The 16,151-nt window shown below is 49.0% G+C and overlaps 6 protein-coding genes across 6 annotated transcripts; 3 read left to right on the forward strand and 3 right to left on the reverse strand.

Moving 5' to 3' along the window:
• The first annotated feature begins 84 nt into the window (after positions 1–84).
• EV420DRAFT_1540237 (DUF155-domain-containing protein) lies at positions 85–2,316 on the forward strand. Its single transcript, XM_060473073.1, has 9 exons — positions 85–583; positions 631–1,122; positions 1,178–1,223; positions 1,273–1,472; positions 1,502–1,601; positions 1,628–1,644; positions 1,695–1,759; positions 1,812–1,842; positions 1,892–2,316. The coding sequence occupies exons 1-9, from the start codon at positions 146–148 to the stop codon at positions 2,015–2,017; spliced, it is 1,515 nt and encodes a 504-aa protein (XP_060330988.1). The 5' UTR covers positions 85–145; the 3' UTR covers positions 2,018–2,316.
• A 1,489-nt stretch (positions 2,317–3,805) lies between these two features.
• On the forward strand, positions 3,806–5,977 carry EV420DRAFT_1763839 (uncharacterized protein; the record flags this gene model as incomplete). Its single annotated transcript, XM_060480757.1, has 3 exons — positions 3,806–4,101; positions 4,153–4,295; positions 4,343–5,977. The coding sequence occupies exons 2-3, from the start codon at positions 4,191–4,193 to the stop codon at positions 5,975–5,977; spliced, it is 1,740 nt and encodes a 579-aa protein (XP_060330989.1). The 5' UTR covers positions 3,806–4,101; positions 4,153–4,190.
• A 145-nt stretch (positions 5,978–6,122) lies between these two features.
• Positions 6,123–7,393, reverse strand: EV420DRAFT_1479433 (uncharacterized protein; the record flags this gene model as incomplete). Its single annotated transcript, XM_060469576.1, has 5 exons — positions 6,123–6,294; positions 6,347–6,655; positions 6,888–6,925; positions 6,995–7,017; positions 7,129–7,393. The coding sequence occupies 5 exons, from the start codon at positions 7,391–7,393 to the stop codon at positions 6,123–6,125; spliced, it is 807 nt and encodes a 268-aa protein (XP_060330990.1).
• Positions 7,394–8,595: 1,202 nt separating this feature from the next.
• EV420DRAFT_1270055 (uncharacterized protein) lies at positions 8,596–8,805 on the reverse strand (the record flags this gene model as incomplete). Its single annotated transcript, XM_060467540.1, has 1 exon — positions 8,596–8,805. The coding sequence occupies one exon, from the start codon at positions 8,803–8,805 to the stop codon at positions 8,596–8,598; it is 210 nt and encodes a 69-aa protein (XP_060330991.1).
• Positions 8,806–13,520: 4,715 nt separating this feature from the next.
• Positions 13,521–15,181, forward strand: EV420DRAFT_1333889 (uncharacterized protein). Its single transcript, XM_060468843.1, has one exon. It carries the CDS (start codon positions 13,599–13,601, stop codon positions 15,141–15,143), a length of 1,545 nt encoding a protein of 514 aa, XP_060330992.1. The 5' UTR covers positions 13,521–13,598; the 3' UTR covers positions 15,144–15,181.
• Positions 15,182–15,231: 50 nt separating this feature from the next.
• EV420DRAFT_329976 (uncharacterized protein) lies at positions 15,232–16,141 on the reverse strand. Its single transcript, XM_060481726.1, has 2 exons — positions 15,918–16,141; positions 15,232–15,867 (listed from the first exon to the last, which is right to left on the reverse strand). The coding sequence occupies exon 2, from the start codon at positions 15,851–15,853 to the stop codon at positions 15,287–15,289; it is 567 nt and encodes a 188-aa protein (XP_060330993.1). The 5' UTR covers positions 15,854–15,867; positions 15,918–16,141; the 3' UTR covers positions 15,232–15,286.
• Between the last annotated feature and the right edge of the window lie 10 nt (positions 16,142–16,151).

The raw sequence follows: 16,151 nt of genomic DNA on the forward strand, positions 1-16,151 counted from the left end.
TGAAACAGACGGATGCGTCGGGCCGATTCGCGTGGTAGAGATGACGGCGCAGACGGTCTTGCTTCTTTAAGGCATTTGAGGCGGGAAGAGGGCGGCTCTCTTACATAAGAGAAAGGGTCCTAGAGATGACGTCATCATCCCCATCATGTCCCAGCTACGCCTGCCGTCGACATCCAAAGGAACTGCGCGACTCGCTAGACCCAATCGTCTCGGGACCTTAGGCTCTGGTGTCGAGGGCCACAGCAAGGCCCGGCGAGCCTCTGTCTCTAGTGCTGCCAAGGTTCAACGAACTTCGAAAACATCACAGAAGCTTGTTGTCCTACCGTCGGCACCGCAGACGAAACCGTTCCCAGCCGAGGACGATGAAGACTTGACATTAGGTTACGAGACAGATGCAGGTGTCAAGGTGCGAGAATATAAGAGCGAGGCGGAGCGAATGTCAAAGGAGCAGCGGCATCGAGCTGGGTACAAACGATTGACGGCGTACTGCGTCGCAGAAGTATTCAACATGAAGCTCCTGGCGTCGTATTTGAAGCGCGAACACAACGTTTCTCCTCGTATCTTCGATGAGGCCATGTATGCGGTGCGTAGCAATGATCAAGACCTGAATACAGGGCTCATCGTATGCAGATGTACCATTTACCTCTCTTGCCGGGATACGGACCTAGCTCAAACATTCGATCCTCTGCATTCGCCAGCGGCGACGCCGGTATGAACATACTGACTCGTCTCTCAGAAGCAGAGGAAAACGGATATCAAGGAACGTATTTTACCAACGACAGAGCGCATTCTTCATCACCCAATCGTGACGGCTACATCTCATCATCACCAGTTATGACGCGTGGAGCTTATGAAGTGGAGACGTCCGAGGCGGAGCGTACAACATATTCAGATACAGAGCGAGAACGAGAGTCACCTGAGATCCGGTTCGCAAGGCCGCCAGCGCAACCAACTCATGCCGAGGATGTAGCTGAGGTCGTGTTTTTTGAGTACGGTGTAGCGGTGTTCTTTGGCTTGGACGAAGGGCAAGAAAGGAACATACTAGAAGATATTGAAAACGCCAAAATCATGACTAGGAAGATCGCAGAAGACGATTGGGAGATCGAGGAGTGCCATTTCACCGTATGTTCATCCGTCATTCTATGTTGCAGTGAACATCCAACTTATCCAGTATCAGCACGACCCTCATATTGCCTACCCTCGAATATACAATGACTTCTTCAGTAAGTCATTTCTCAGGTACCATTCACCCGTATAGCTTATACCACCTAGCGCTTAAATCACGCTCTCACCTCCTCAAGCTGTCCTATCGCTCACGCTCTCGCCCAATCCACCCTTCTCGCACACTACTGAGACCAACGCACAACGAGTACTCTCATCGCCTTCCACGCTCTCCATACCCTAAGCAACTCGCTGAATCGGGGGCTTTACAACTGCGGCGGAACGAAGCGCTGAAGCTTACAGGTCGGCTTGTTCAAGCTGAGGCGGGATATCAACTTAGGTTTCCAATGTGCTTGACGTGCCGGAGCTGTTCTGGGATGAAGCGAGCTTGAAGGAACTCTATGATGCGGTACGGGAATATATGGAAATTAAAGGGCCGTGTACAGGTCCTGCAACGAGAAGCTAGGTATCGCGAGCGATTTCGTGAGTCTGCTTTGCTGTCTTCTGGTGCAATCTTTGAACATATGGGACAGTTGGACGCCATTCATGAGCATCTAAATAATTCGGCGATGGAGCGCATTACATGGATAGTGATATGGTGTGTCTATATGTGACGAACAGAGCAAGCCTATTTACCCCATTTGTTACAGGTTGATTGTAGTGGCTATTGTCGTGGACTTGGTACGCATAAATATGCCGCGAATTCTCGCATTTCTGATTTTTATTTCAGGGAGAAGTAGTCGCCCGCCTTATCTTCCACGCCGCCCTGGAAGGTACACCGGCTCTGTTCAGGGCGGCCCCTGCGATATCCAGAGAGGAGGTGCTATACACTCTGGACAGGATAGCTTCGAATTGAACTCGATTATTGTTTTGCTATGCACATATCTTAGGCGGTATCAAACAAGGTGGCTTATATTATACCATTATCACCGGTAAAGGAGACGCATTATTCAAGGAAGCAGGTATAAACGTGTAGGGGTGTCCAAAGCATTGCATTGCGTTTTTGAAGTCTGCTTTCATGCTTAAAATGCGGGTGCGAACGATTACCTCCGCCTATACTAGATGTTCTGTATCTATTGATGAATGCATGTCACGGTTGGATGTGCCGTTGTGGGAAAGAAGGGGTTAGAGATGTCGGATGTTGCGAATCTGTAGGACCTAAGTTTCGAGAGCCGTTGAGTGACGAGGTGCAGCCCGGGAGTAAAGCTATTAGTATAAGTGTTGTCGGAATACTTTGCACGCGTCAAACTGAAGGATGCGATCAGACTGTGCTCTAAGACGATCAGACGTTCTCACGCTCCCACTATCATCACCAGAACGGTCGAAATCGCGAATTTGCTATCTTCAGCAGGTGCTACACCAGCAAAATCACTGGGAAGAAATCTGTACACAATTCAGACGTAGCCTTCATCGCACCGCCTTCCTCAGTCGAACTGCCCAGCAATACAAACGAATGGTGGGAACGATAGTCGGACGAACCGCCTGCGAGCCATCACCGACACCAGGCGCCTGAGCTCTCGGCTAGCCGCTACCTTGCTTCACTCCCAAAGAGACTCGTAGTTGTTTCCATTGCCCTATCGCATCTACCCTGCTTAGGCACTCTCCTCCACCGTTTGTCTTTTTCCCCCTCATCCACCACAGCAGACTCTAGGACAAACGCCCGGTATCCTGCTCCACCGAACCCTACGAACCCTAGCTACGTTACCATCAACAAGCAAATGAAGAAACGCCACTGCATCACTGCAGAGCAAACTCAGCCTGTAAATGCCTCTAATGATCTTCCTGTCACGAACGTACGAGTCTCTGGACTAATCGTTAACATCAAAGGAACACCCCTCCGAGCCCCAAGTCCACTCGATGCTCAATGAACGACATCTACCATCAGACCTCATCCTTCCCATCTCCCATATTTTCTGGCATTCAGTATACCCGACACTCAATGGTGAAACTGGCACTGTTGTCCGCGACCATCTCGGAGCCTCGTAGCTGTATCTTCGAGTCTACTGAAGCGTGGTGGGCTGGCACGGTATCTGGAGTCAAATTGCTGGTATCTGTACTATGGGATTATGTCCGTGAGTTTTTCTCTCAGATAGTGTTCGGCATACTAATCATTTTCTTAGGCAAAGCCATCTTCGCAGGAAGGAGAGGTAGCTGATCACATACGATCCTGTCGTAGATTTTCCTACGACGTCCGCCGAGTCCATCGTTCGACGGTACTGAACTATCGGATGTCAGGCATGACCCTTGTCAAACTTACTACTATCTTCATCTGATTTTGACCTCGGTAGCATCTAGATCTCATCACCGTGTATGCTGTACCACACAACATGTTCTCCATCGTTAAAGACATTCGTGCGGAGCGAGCCTGGAGCATCGTATCTTTACCAGTCCCATAGCGCGGTTCTAGTTCTGTAGTAGATGGACTCGGATTATTTACTCTTTCAATGGAACGCCGACTTCAAATATGGATGATTTTCTGTTAGATATGGCGGGATGTTTTTAAGAGACTTTTGCTATGTTCGAGACGAATGATGGCGTTTGCGAGGAACAGGGAAGCGCCCAAAGCACCTGACAACTTGGACCAAATATGATAGGCGCCATGACTGCTAATCTCGATTTCCCTTAGATGCCGTAGAGGTGTACACCACCACTCCCCCGATGTATCTACTAGGATCGCGTCCTTGGATCCCAGAGGATTACGAATCCCTCCCCAAGTCTCCAAGCTAAGGTCTTCGATTTATGTGAACTAAGTTAATCCATGCGGGAAAGCATTTATTTGAAGCTTGATAGAACGAAGACTTCTATCACGTTATTTTTACACACAACAGCCTGGGAAGATTCGGGCTGTGGCTTGCAAGTTGTGATGCATCAAGGTAGACAGCTTTTCGTTTGGTACTCCCTCGACCTGCGTGCCCTTCTAAGCGTAGAAATTGGGAAATAGTATGTATCATTAATCCTTCTCGATTTCAGTACTCATTACGACGACCTTAGCACTGTCTGGCAAGGTCCAACCACTTTCCGGCGGTGTGATGTCGGTTTGGAAACGCATACGCCCTGTCTTTTTGACTTCCCGGACAAGTAAAGATTCATCGCCTTCTGATGCATCTCCTGATAGACCTTGGTTTGAACCAAAGGTTAGTCAGTGGGCAAACAAACAGAGGGAGATTAATAATATTTCCAGGAAATCTCTCTTCCTGAAGTCACCATCTCCGCCTTCACTGAGACGGGCCAACCCGAATCGTCGATCGTCGTTCCATTACAACGGGCGTACACCGGCAGATGGCCTGTGATATCATCCCACCTCGCTGACACTCCCTGCGCTACCCTCGGCATTCAGGGCCTCTTGGATCAACTCAACACCACACTCGGAACATCATACACTCTCACTAGGTCTCTCTCCTCCCTTCTTAAAGAGTGCATTGCAAGCAACTACGACTTTGGCATGGTATATGGCCGCCTCCGCCGGATATGGTACACTCGCCACTGGAGCACGATACGAGACACATTGCGCAAATGGGAAAAGGAGGACCGAAAGATGCGACGGAAAGCACTCGTTGGTAACCGGATCGTCGAACCAAGCTTGCCACCTCGACGTGTGTGGGATCTGTATAGTAACCGGGTGGTGCCATGGTGGTGCACAGGCATCCCTGCTTACAACTGGAGGTTGAGGCTTACACCGATATCGCACGCTTGGGTGGATGAGACGGATCGTGTCAGCGTGTCGACACCCATCAATGAATACGAATGGCCCGTTCCCCTCCCGAAAGATGCCAGCCTCAAGCTGATCCGCATTGAAATACTCAATATCAATCTTGGAGTGGAGTATGCATGGTTGGATGTTCTCTGTTTGAGACAGGTGGGTGGACAGCGGGAGGAAATGCGTGTGGAAGAGTGGAAGCTGGATGTGCCCACCATCGGAAACGTGTATCGATCGTCCAGTGTGGTGATTTACTTGAGTGGGCTGGGTCGGCCTTTGAGTCTGAAGGACGGCGACTTGGAGAGTGATCGGTCTTGGTTTAGACGTGCGTGGACGCTACAGGAAGTTGGCATCTATAGAACAATTGCTGGGGACACGCTGGATGGGCCAATGCATGCCAAGCCAATGGATGAGGATGGGAAGTATGAGACTGAGCTACTGACCAGGTTTCACAGCCAGCTGCACTCTGTCGGTTTCTATCCTTCTGCTGTGTTTACGGCGCTGAAGATCATGGGGAATCGGGTGTCGACCAACCCGGTGGACAAAGTCGCGGGACTGGCATTTGTTCTGGGGTCCAATCCGATACCGGCATACTATGAGAGTGAGTCTCTCGAGGATGCATGGACAGCACTTGTCAATTCGATGGTTGCGTGGCGTCGGAGTGTTTTGTTTTTGTATCCTGAACCGGGCAATGCAGGCACAAAATGGAGACCATCGTGGGACCAGCTTATGACGAAGCCTCTGTCCGCAGGTGGAATGTTCCAGATCGACATTAATCGGAATGAGGAGATGAATGAAGACTGGTGTTATACGGAGTGCATTGAAAAGGTGTTGGTGCGAGGGTTGGCTGTTGTGGAAGGGAGTGATCGACGCGGAGAGTTGATCGTTAAAGACGCGGGTGGGACAGAACATGCGTTCAACATCACAGCCACCCACAAGTACCCGATACCTGACGACACATACACACTGTTTTGCACTGATAGTTCCCCATATTGCATTGTCGGCCGAAGACTGCCAGGGAAAAGGTTTGAGAAAGTGTCGCTGTTGAAAATTCTCAATGAAGAAAAACACTGGTGGTTCATGTATAATAGTGAAATGTGTCGGTATATTCTTGTTTAAGTACATATTGTACTAGCTATTCTTCAATCGAGTTGTTATCATACCTACCTGAGAGGGTGCGAAGGACTACTCTTATGAAGGGTACACGCAGTCACTGCTAGGTATAAAGGTTTGTTGATTGTGAAAACCCATGCTACTGCCTTTCTCAGGTGTAGCCTCGCCACATCGCCATTGCCATCATCCGACTCATCTCTGATTTCAAACCCTTGTCCTCCTGTTCTTCTTCGTCAAAAACCTCGCAACACCGACCTGTCATATCCTTCCACTCCATATTGGCATTCGCTTCAGCGCCATAGTCAGTACCCTTCTTCGACGGACTGACGAGTCCAGAGAACTGCTCGCTCGTTATCGGTCGACCTCTTCTATTACCTATTGTCGGTCTGCTGCATATTTATCCACGTCCTGGGGGAGTCCTCGGATGACACGACTCGTGCATAGATGCGACCAGTAAAGTAAAGTAGGTGCGCCATCCAGCTCTCAGTCTCTGCGAGGGAGTGCAGACTGGTCTGCGGTAAGAGAGGAATGGGGCCGTAGTTATACTGGGTGTGACTCTTTCGAAGGTGCAGGCTGTGCTCCAAATAATTCCTCCCAGGAGCCGCCTCAAACAATGAAGGATTTGCCGACCAGATCCACATAATGTATTGCACCCTAGTCTCGACGTCATATAAGCTCGAAAGCCTGTAAAACATTAGGAAATGACACGTAGGTGAGAAAATGTACAGGCTCGCCGTATGTTGCAGTCTACGGATATCGTTCTCATCTAAACTGCGCCTGTTTAGTTTTTTTTAACTCAGCACCGTTGTCTTCAGAGGCGGAGATTATCCCATAACCGCATCGTAAATCATCATTCTTAGATTTTGATAAAATGAGTAAATAGACAGTGCGAATGAACTGGGATTGCCTGGCTTACCATTCTGAAACTGAGCTAGCTCCCGTAAAACAGTAGGCCTAAAAACAACATTAGATATAGAAAAAGTGTAGGTTAGGTGGTTGCTAACGAACCAAGTATTTGCTCACCCTCACGAGATATGCCGTGGAACCTGTCGGTCAACGAGTCACGACGCCGTGATAAGCTTGGGGTCGAAACAGCAACGCTAAACCTTGAAGAGCATCAGAAACACAAGAATAGGTAGGGAATATGACGAGCTCACCGTGGAGCTCAGTGAGCTCGACGCTGTTGTCGTTGTCATTGTGGAGGGCAAAAAGCCTAAGTCGAGAAAGGCGGGTGATGGCGATCAGAAGATCACGTCCATCGACTTCGCTAGCATCAAAGACGCGTACAACAACCAGAAGAGCTCGTTGAAGAAGAGCCCAAGGAAGGGGAAAAGACGTCTCGAGGACATGAGAGCGAGAGGATGAGGGGGATGAGAGAGGGAGATGAGAGAGGGGGATGAGTAAAGCCGGTCGGTAGGCCATCGTATAGATACCTGTTCGTTGTGGTTTCAATTTTGTGGAATTTTAGAGTCTAACGGTAGGGTGCGTATCTAACAACGGCTGGCTTCGACATTGTCATCCTGATAATTGATACCAACATTGTACGTACAAACCCGCCGAGCGAAGTATTTGCACGAAACTGAAAAATGATCAATCAACAGAAGATACATTTTGAGATACAGGATAGCCTACATATAAGTGTATCTCAGCCAGGTATTGCAATTTCGGATCGTGCCCAAGACAATTTCCGCATTGAGGTTGCCAACCGACCTGGATACAAACTAAGACTCGATAGACAGATTTTGGTTGAGCTTGCTCAGGTCCTGGAGCTAGGAGGTAATGATAATGCTTCGCCGTATGTATCATACTGCGGTCGACCTGGTCCAAGTGTTTAGAGCACATCCTGTGAAGATAGAATAACACTTGTCCAGATTTCATGACGACCGTATGGGCTGATAGATTGACGCATCGCAGTGCACACGAGGACCTGAACAGATCCATCCATGAACAGCTCCTTCACCAGAGAACAATCTTCCTACAACATATCGGCGTGATGGATATTGAAATCAAAAGGAAAGAGAAAACCGAAAACTTGATGTTGTTGGCTTCAGTCAGAATCTCCCGTGTACCACCGTCAGCTTCGATGAACGGATTAATCATCTCCTTCTCCACTTTCCGTGTTCCTCAGAAATTCCGCCGTTTTTGTTGTCTCTTTTTTTCACAAGTGCACGAAAACTAGAGTTAGCCTGACCGAGAATTTCGTTCGTCACTGGTACTGCTTGTTCACCTAACTCCGATGAACTATTGCTGAGCTCGGTACGAAGCGTCGAAATAGGAAGTCATTTCAGAACCTCTACGAGCTCTGGAAGGACAGCCCTCTCTGCGAGCTTCAGAACCGTCTGTTCCGGTCAAGGTCGGCCAGCTTGGTTCGTCGACCTCGTATGTTGGCTCATCCCCGACTGTCGCGTCTTCTGTCCAGTTATCCCCAGAAAAGATGCTGGCGAATCCATTCCCTATACCAAAAACGCCGGCCAACGTAGAGGTATACATCGTGACCTGGTTTACAACCTCATTCTGAGAAAGTGTATCTTGAATGAGTGCAAGATCTTGGCTTTTGGAGTTCCAGTGCAATGGGGATGGCAGAGAATGTTCAGACAACAAAAGTGGGGACAGAGATGGTATGATTATATTCGACAATATGTTGGGCCGCCATGAGAGTCATCCGTGAGTTCTCCCACTTTTGATAGCGTAACCATCCCTTGGTCCGATACTTTCATAGGAGCGACATACATGACTTTGAACGCGCCGAGATCGAGAGTACCGGTAGTCTCATCACGATACTTGGATGCCCCGTTCAGATTTGGCTCTAAGAATGAAGGAATTGTCAGCGACATGATCAGGATGTGTTCTAAGAAGCATACCTTTCCAGTGCCGGAAGGCATGCAAAGAAAAATGAGCTCATCGGTTACGAGGAAATGGGGGAAAGCTTGCTCCGGACGTGGCGAAGCCTGAGAATGGTGTATGAACGAACTTTCATCTGACGATCCCCAGCTCATGCCCATATACTGCATCCTCAACGTTGCCGCATCACGTAGCGGTTTTTAAATAATTTCGTCGTGATACGAAAGCGGTGATAGTCGAAGAGCTCTATGAGTGGGTTTTTGCAGCGACAAAGGTCCAACTCGGAGCTGAGGGTGGAGAAGTAACTCGGCCTGGATACACCACGGCGAGCTGTCGTGGAGACATCTTTGTCGGCCTTGGATTTGGGAGATTTTGAAGATTCGCCACTAATGTCGAGTATCTCTTCGCCGGTTTCAGCAGCATAGCCGTTCCCGCCCTCTTCGTTGTTGTCGTCGTCCGACCATTTCTGATTCTAGACCCCTCTTCTTCCTCTTCCTTTTGTCCCTCTTCATTGAAACCTCAACTCGTCGGCAACCTCTGCATCCCTCTGTTCTATATCAGGATCCAATGCTGTCTCGTCCTCAATGTCATAGTCGGTACTCCTCTTCGACTTGTTCACCAGTTCTCGAATGATGCGCCTTGTGGATCAATGTGACCAGTCAAGAATGGTGAAATCGTTTTCGTCGCAGCATTAGCTGATAATGGGTGATCATAGCCTAGTCATGAAAGGAAAGTGCCTGATTGACTGATGGTGGCGAAAGTGGATGGAGTGTTGTGGAAACATGGTGGCGGACATGTGGGATGTTATGAAGCGTAGGGATCCAGCACTGGAATCTGAACTGAAGATCTGATTACTTGAGTACTAGTCCTTGAGACGAGGTGCAGCCATCGGTTATCCGGTCGACGTCAAGGTCAAGGAAAGGAGAGTAACGTCAGACTGGAGGGATGCAACTGGGCCGGATGAAGTTACCGTGAGGATCGAGTAAGATGGTCATTAATTAGCAGCACGTACCATGCATTGGCTGCCGTCCACTATCGAGTGATGCGTGGTGGGTACCCTTCAAGGGAAGTGGCAGCCGTGCTGAGTTGGGCGGATAAGAGCGGGATACAGCAAGTGTGAGTACGGCTGAACGGAGGAGAAAGAAGGGAGACATAGCGTCTCGATATCTCAGGACCCAAGGGCGCTCTTGTCACCTTTTCGACACTCCCTTCCCTTCGCACCAGTCGTCGACATCGATGACGGCTTCCTTGCCGAAAAAAGGACCATTGTTTGAGCACCAATCTCGGACCTCAACGTGAGAGGGAGAAGAACACAGAAGACACGGACGGCAGGAACTTGCACTATGAGAAGAGTTCGTCTTCAGAAATCAGAATCTTCCTGACGTCTATTTTTTTTACTACGCGTCCGTCGCGGGGTAATTGACCTTGGTCTCGAGTGTTTGGCAGTCAGCTTCAGGGAAAGGTTAGAATTTTATAAAGCGAGAAGTAAAATCACTCGCCGTGAGTCTCAAATCCTGAATCGTTGGAAGAAGTAGGAAGATGACGTCACTAAAATCAAACAAGCCCGCTGCAATCGTTTCTTCCTAACCACGTTCACACCATGCAACGTCTTCTTATTTTTTCCTGATATCTACCGTCTTCTCCCTTCCCCTACGTGTCGATTGGCCCCACCTCGCGTCAGCTCCACGAGAGCAAGAAACGAAGAGAGAACACACTCCGACAACTTCGACAATAGACTTAACCTCATGGCAGCAATACAGCATGGATTTCGGGAGCATTCGCCAAAGGATGAGATTAAGCTGAGCAAAGTAGCGCGTGGATTTGGTTTCTGAGGTGGTTGGCGTGGGCTAGGCTTAGGCCGTCTTCGATACCAGGTATGATTATTCTTACATCCACCGCTACCTTTGTCAAAAATTTCACCCCGGTTAGCGTCCCATCCGGATAACGACATCCTGCAAATCCAAAGTATTAGATGCGGGAATAGCAGGTGTGTGCTGTGGAGCTGATTTCTGGCAGAGTCGTAGGAATACGTTGCGACAGACCCGAGAGCTGGCCTGCAGATACAAATCATATGGATAGGGATGACTTCATGGCAAGATTGTCTGATACTGGAGTTTAAGGTATGTAAAAGTCCTCGGGTTTGCGTATGCAATATAATCTGATGCATGCTTAAAAGACTCGTTGTTTCCTCGTCGCTTCATTGTCAACTATAACGACGTACATAGGCTTGGGAATCATTCGGTGAGCTGATCATGAATGTCCATTATATCCAACGCTAACAAGCCTACCCAAGTGACTTCCGATGAAGGGCGGAGCACCCCCGTTGTCCTCATCGATTAATTCCATTCGATCTGTGCTCCAGCGACTTGCCTGCTGTAACTAACGGCATGCATTCGTTGTTATTTCGATTATCGGCAGCGATACCTCCACCCTGATAAATCCAGGATCATGCGTCGTGAACGACGCATCGCTTCTCAGTATCTTCAAACTCACGAGCGACTCTTATGGCCAGAGCTATCCCTCCGTGGTGAGGAGGATATATCAATTGGCATTGGCGAAGATTGTAATGTCATCTCCAAACTATGGCGAAACATCATTGCTATAGTCCCGAATATAGCTTGTATTGGTCAACATACATCTGATCAGGGCGTACCCACTCGCAGTCGACTTACCACTAGCCCTTCTCGATGTTCAATCTGACTGGATTCTGGACTCTTCTCCTCAATCCCATAATCTACTCTTCCTGCGACCCTCCATCCACGTCGACCGTGATTCCGACTGGGGACAGGATGTTCTCCTTCCGTACATCATATCTTCCCGACTCTCGAACATGTCTCCATCATCCGTGTCGTTCGTCACTCCGATGTTTCATCGTGTAACAAACTATGGGAGGAGCATTCTCATAGAGGGCTTATTGAAGCTCTTGAGTGTATGTTTTACATCATTTCTCAGTCCTTCATCTCCTACCACTGCCGCAGGCCATCAGCAGGCTGCATCTAGAGCAGTTCGGAGAATGTCCCACGGAATACGAGAGCTTCCGATGGCTCATTTTGGGATTGCTATTGAATGACGAGGTGCAACCCGAGGGTAAAGCTATAAAGAGTTGTCGGAATACTTAGTACGCGTCAGACTGAAGGGATGCGATTGGGTCGAGCAGCTCGAGCTCTAATTAGGATGGCAGTGCATACTCAGATGTTCCTACGCTCTGACTATCATCACCAGAATGGTCGAAATCGCGAACTTGCTATCTTCAGTAGGTGCTACACCACCAAAATCACCGGGAAGACATCCGTTCACAATTCAGATGCAGCCTTCATCACATCGCTTTCCTCAGTCGGACACGATAGTCGGACGAACCGCGTGCGAGCCTCGCCAGCGCCGAGCACCTGCAAACAGACTCTCAGTTGTTTACATTGCACTATCGCATCTACCCTACCCAGGCACTCTCCTCCACTGTGTAGCTGTCTGTCTTTTTTTCCTTCATCACCACAGCAGACTCTAGGACATCACCAAGAAACGAAGAAATGCCGCTACACCACTGCAGAGTAAACTCAACCTGTAAAACTTAAAGTCCTTTGACGATCCTCCCACCACAAACATACGAGCCTCTCAACTAACCGTCAACATCAAAGGAGCTCCAAGTCCACTCGATGCTTAATGAACCGTCATCTACTATCGGACCTCCTCCTTCCCATCTCCCATATCTTCTGGCATCCAGTACACCCGACACGGCAATCTCAACCTCAACGGTGAAACTGCCCGTGACGATATCGTACACCCATGGCTGTACCATCAGAGTCTACTAAAGCGGTGGTTGACTGGCACGGTATCTGCACTACGGGATATGACCGTGAGTTTTTCTCTCAGATAGTGTTCGGCATACTAACCATTTTATAGGCAAAACCATTTCCCCAGGAAGGAGAAGAGGAGGTAGCTGATCGCATACGATCCTGTCGTAGAGTTTACTATCATGTCCGCCGAGTCCATCGTGCGTCGTTCGACGGTACTGAACTATCAGATATCAGGTATGACCCTTGTCAAACTTACTGCTATCTTCATCTGATTTTGGCTTCAGTGGCGTCTCATAGTATGTAGATGGATTCGGATTATTTACTGGTTCAATAACATTGACTTCAAATATAAGGTTCATTTTTGTTGGATATGGCGGGATGTTCTTAAGAGACTTATGCTATGTTCGAGACGAATGATGGTGTTTGTGAGGAACAGGGAAGCGCCCAAAGCACCCGACAACTTGGACCAAATATGATAGGCGCCATGACTGCTAATCTCGATTTCCCTTAGATGCCGCAGAGGTGTACACCACCATTCCCCTGACGTATCTATTGGGATCGCGGCCTTGCAAAATGAACTTGTCCCCAGTCTCCAAGCTAACGTCTTTGATTTAATGGAACTAAGTTAATCCATGTGGGAAAGCATTTATGAGCTGGAGAGAATGAAGACTTCTATCACGTTATTTACACACAACAGCCTGGGAGGATTTGGGCTGTGACTTGCAAGCTGTGATGCCTCGAGGCAAACACCTTTTCGTTTGGCGCTCCCTCGATCTGTTTGCCATTCTAAGCCTAGAAAAATGAGAAATGGTGTGTCTGATGCTGATAAATCTTGGCTTCCACGAAAGGTACGTCAGTCAGGAAACAAACAGAGGGGGGATTAATAACATTCCCAGAGAATCTCTCTTCCTAAAGTCATCATCTCCGCCTACACTGAGACGGGCCAAGAGGAATCGTCAATCGTCGTTCCATTGCAACGGGCGTACACCGGTAGAATGCCTGTGATATCATCCCGCCTCGCTGACACTCCCTGTGCTACCCTCGGTGTTCAGGGCCTCTTGGATCAACTCAACATCACACTGGGAACATCACACACTCTCACTAGATCCCTCTCCTCCCTTCTTAAAGAGTGCATTGCAAACAACTACGACTTTGGCATGGCATATGGCCGCCTCCGCCGGATATGGTACACCCGCAGCTGGAGCACTATACGATACATACTGCGCGAATGGGAAAAGAAGGACCGAAAGATGCGATGGAAAGCACTCGTCGGTAACCGGATCGTCGAAACAAGGTTGCCACCTCGACGAGTCTGGGATCTGTACAGTAATCGGGTGGTGCCATGGTGGTGCACAGGCATAACCGAGCACTGGACATTGAGGCTTCGGCCAATATCGCATGCATGGATGGACGAGGAGAATCGTGTCGATGTGTGGACACCCATAAACGGACACGAATGGCCCGTTCCCATCCCGAAAGACACCAGCCTCAAGCTGATCCGCATTGAGATGCTCAATCTTCAAGTGGAGTATACATGGTTGGATGTTCTCTGTTTGAGACAGGTGGGTGGACAGCAGGAGGATATGCGTGCGGAAGAGTGGAAGCTGGATGTGCCCACCATCGGAGCAGTGTATCATAAGGCCAAGGTGGTGTGGTACTTGAGTGGGCTGGGTCGGCCTTTGAGTTTGAAGGATGGCGACTTGGACAGTGATCGGTACTGGTTTAGACGTGCATGGACGCTACAGGAGGTTGGCAGGGCCAGGTACAGGGTGATTGCTGGGGACACGCCACATGGACCGATGCATGCCAAGCATAAGGATGGGAAGTATGAGACTGAGCTACTGACCAGGTTTCACAGGCAGCTGCAGTCTGGGGATGATGTCGCGTACGGTACTATATTTGATGTGCTGAAGGAGATGCAGATGCGGGTGTCGACCAACCCGGTGGACAAAGTCGCGGGACTGGCATTTCTTCTGGACTCCGAGATGATACCAGCATACTATGAGAGCGAGTCTCTCGAGGACGCATGGACAGCACTCGTCAATTCGATGCGTGCGGAGATTCGGGGGTTGTTGTTCATGTATCCTGAACCGGGCAATGCAGGCACAAAACAGTGGAGACCATCGTGGGACCAGCTTATGACGAAGCCTCTGCCCGCAGATCACTGGTACTCCGACCTCAACGTTGGTCGGAAAGAGGAGATAGGTAAAGACTCGTGTAATGCGAAGTGCATTGAAAAGGGGTTGGTGTGGGGGTTGGCTGTTGTGGAAGGAAGCAGTGATCGATGGGGGGAGCTGATTGTTCAAGACGCGGGTGGGACAGAACATACATCCAACATCACAGCCACCCACCAGTACCCGATACCTGACGACACATACACACTGATTTGCGCTGGTAGTTGGTTGTCCCAATTTTGCGTTGTCGGCCGAAGACTGCCAGGGAAAAGGTTTGAGAAAGTGTCAGTGTTGCAAATTCCCGGTAAAGATGAATGGAGGCGGTTAATGAATATTAGTGAAAAGTGTCGGTATAGTCTTGTTTAAGTACATATTGTACTAGCTCTTCTTAAACCGAGTCGTTATCATACCTACCTGAGGGTGCGAGGGACTGCTCTTATGAAGGGTACACACCGCCACTGCCAGATATAAAGGTTTGTTGATTGCGAAAATCCGTACTGCTGCCTTTCTCAGGTGTAGCCTCGCCGCATCGCCATCGCCATCGCCATCGCCATCGCCATCGTCCGACCTATCTCTAATTTCAAACCCATGTCCTCCTGTTCCCCTTCATTAAAAACCTCGCAACACCGACCTGTCATATCCTTCCACTCCATATTGGGATCCACCATAGCTTCAGCCTCAGCTTCAGCGCCATAGTCGGTACTCTTCTTCGACAGACTGACGAGTTGAGAGAACTGCTCGCTCGTTATAGGTTGACCTCTTCTATCACCTATTGTCGGTCTGCCCCATATTTGTACACGTCTTGGGGGGTGGTTGGATGACACGACTCGTGCATTGATGCGACTAGTCAGTGAAGTAGGTGTGCTGTTCTCGGTCTCTGCGAGGGAATGCAGACTATAGGTCTGCAGTGAGAACCAGAGAGGAATGGGGCCGTAGTAATACTGAGAATGGCTGGATGTGACTCTTTCAAAGGTGCACGCTGCGATGCAAATAACTCCTCCCAGGAGTCGCTTCGAACAATGAATGATCGGCCGACCAGATCCACAAAATGTATTGCACCCTATTCTCGACATCATATAAGCTCAAAAGCCTGTAAAACATTAGTGAGTGACATGTAGGTGAGAAAATGCACGAGCTCACCGTATCTTGCAGTCTACGGACATCGTTCTCATCTAAGCTGTGCTTGTTTAATTTAATTTTTTTAACTCAGCACGTCATCTTGAGAGGTAGAGACCATCCCCGTGCCCGCATCGTAAATCATCATTGATAGATCCTGATAAAACGAGTAGATAAACAGTATGAATGAATTGGGATTGCCTGGCTTATGTACCATTCTGAAACTGAGCTAGTTCCTGTAACATGCTAGGCCTAAAA

Source organism: Desarmillaria tabescens, assembly GCF_030435595.1.
Source record: "Desarmillaria tabescens strain CCBAS 213 chromosome Unknown EV420scaffold_16, whole genome shotgun sequence".
NCBI classification, from domain to species: domain Eukaryota; kingdom Fungi; phylum Basidiomycota; class Agaricomycetes; order Agaricales; family Physalacriaceae; genus Desarmillaria; species Desarmillaria tabescens.

Coding starts and splice junctions, on each gene's coding strand:
- EV420DRAFT_1540237 (XM_060473073.1), top strand. CDS start 146: ATGTCCCAGCTACGCCTGCCGTCGACATCCAAAGGAACTGCGCGACTC. Junction 584..630: donor TCGATGAGGCCATGTATGCG/GTGCGTAGCAAT, acceptor CATCGTATGCAG/ATGTACCATTTACCTCTCTT. Junction 1,123..1,177: donor TCGAGGAGTGCCATTTCACC/GTATGTTCATCC, acceptor ATCCAGTATCAG/CACGACCCTCATATTGCCTA.
- EV420DRAFT_1333889 (XM_060468843.1), top strand. CDS start 13,599: ATGCCTGTGATATCATCCCGCCTCGCTGACACTCCCTGTGCTACCCTC.
- EV420DRAFT_329976 (XM_060481726.1), bottom strand. CDS start 15,853: ATGATGTCGAGAATAGGGTGCAATACATTTTGTGGATCTGGTCGGCCG.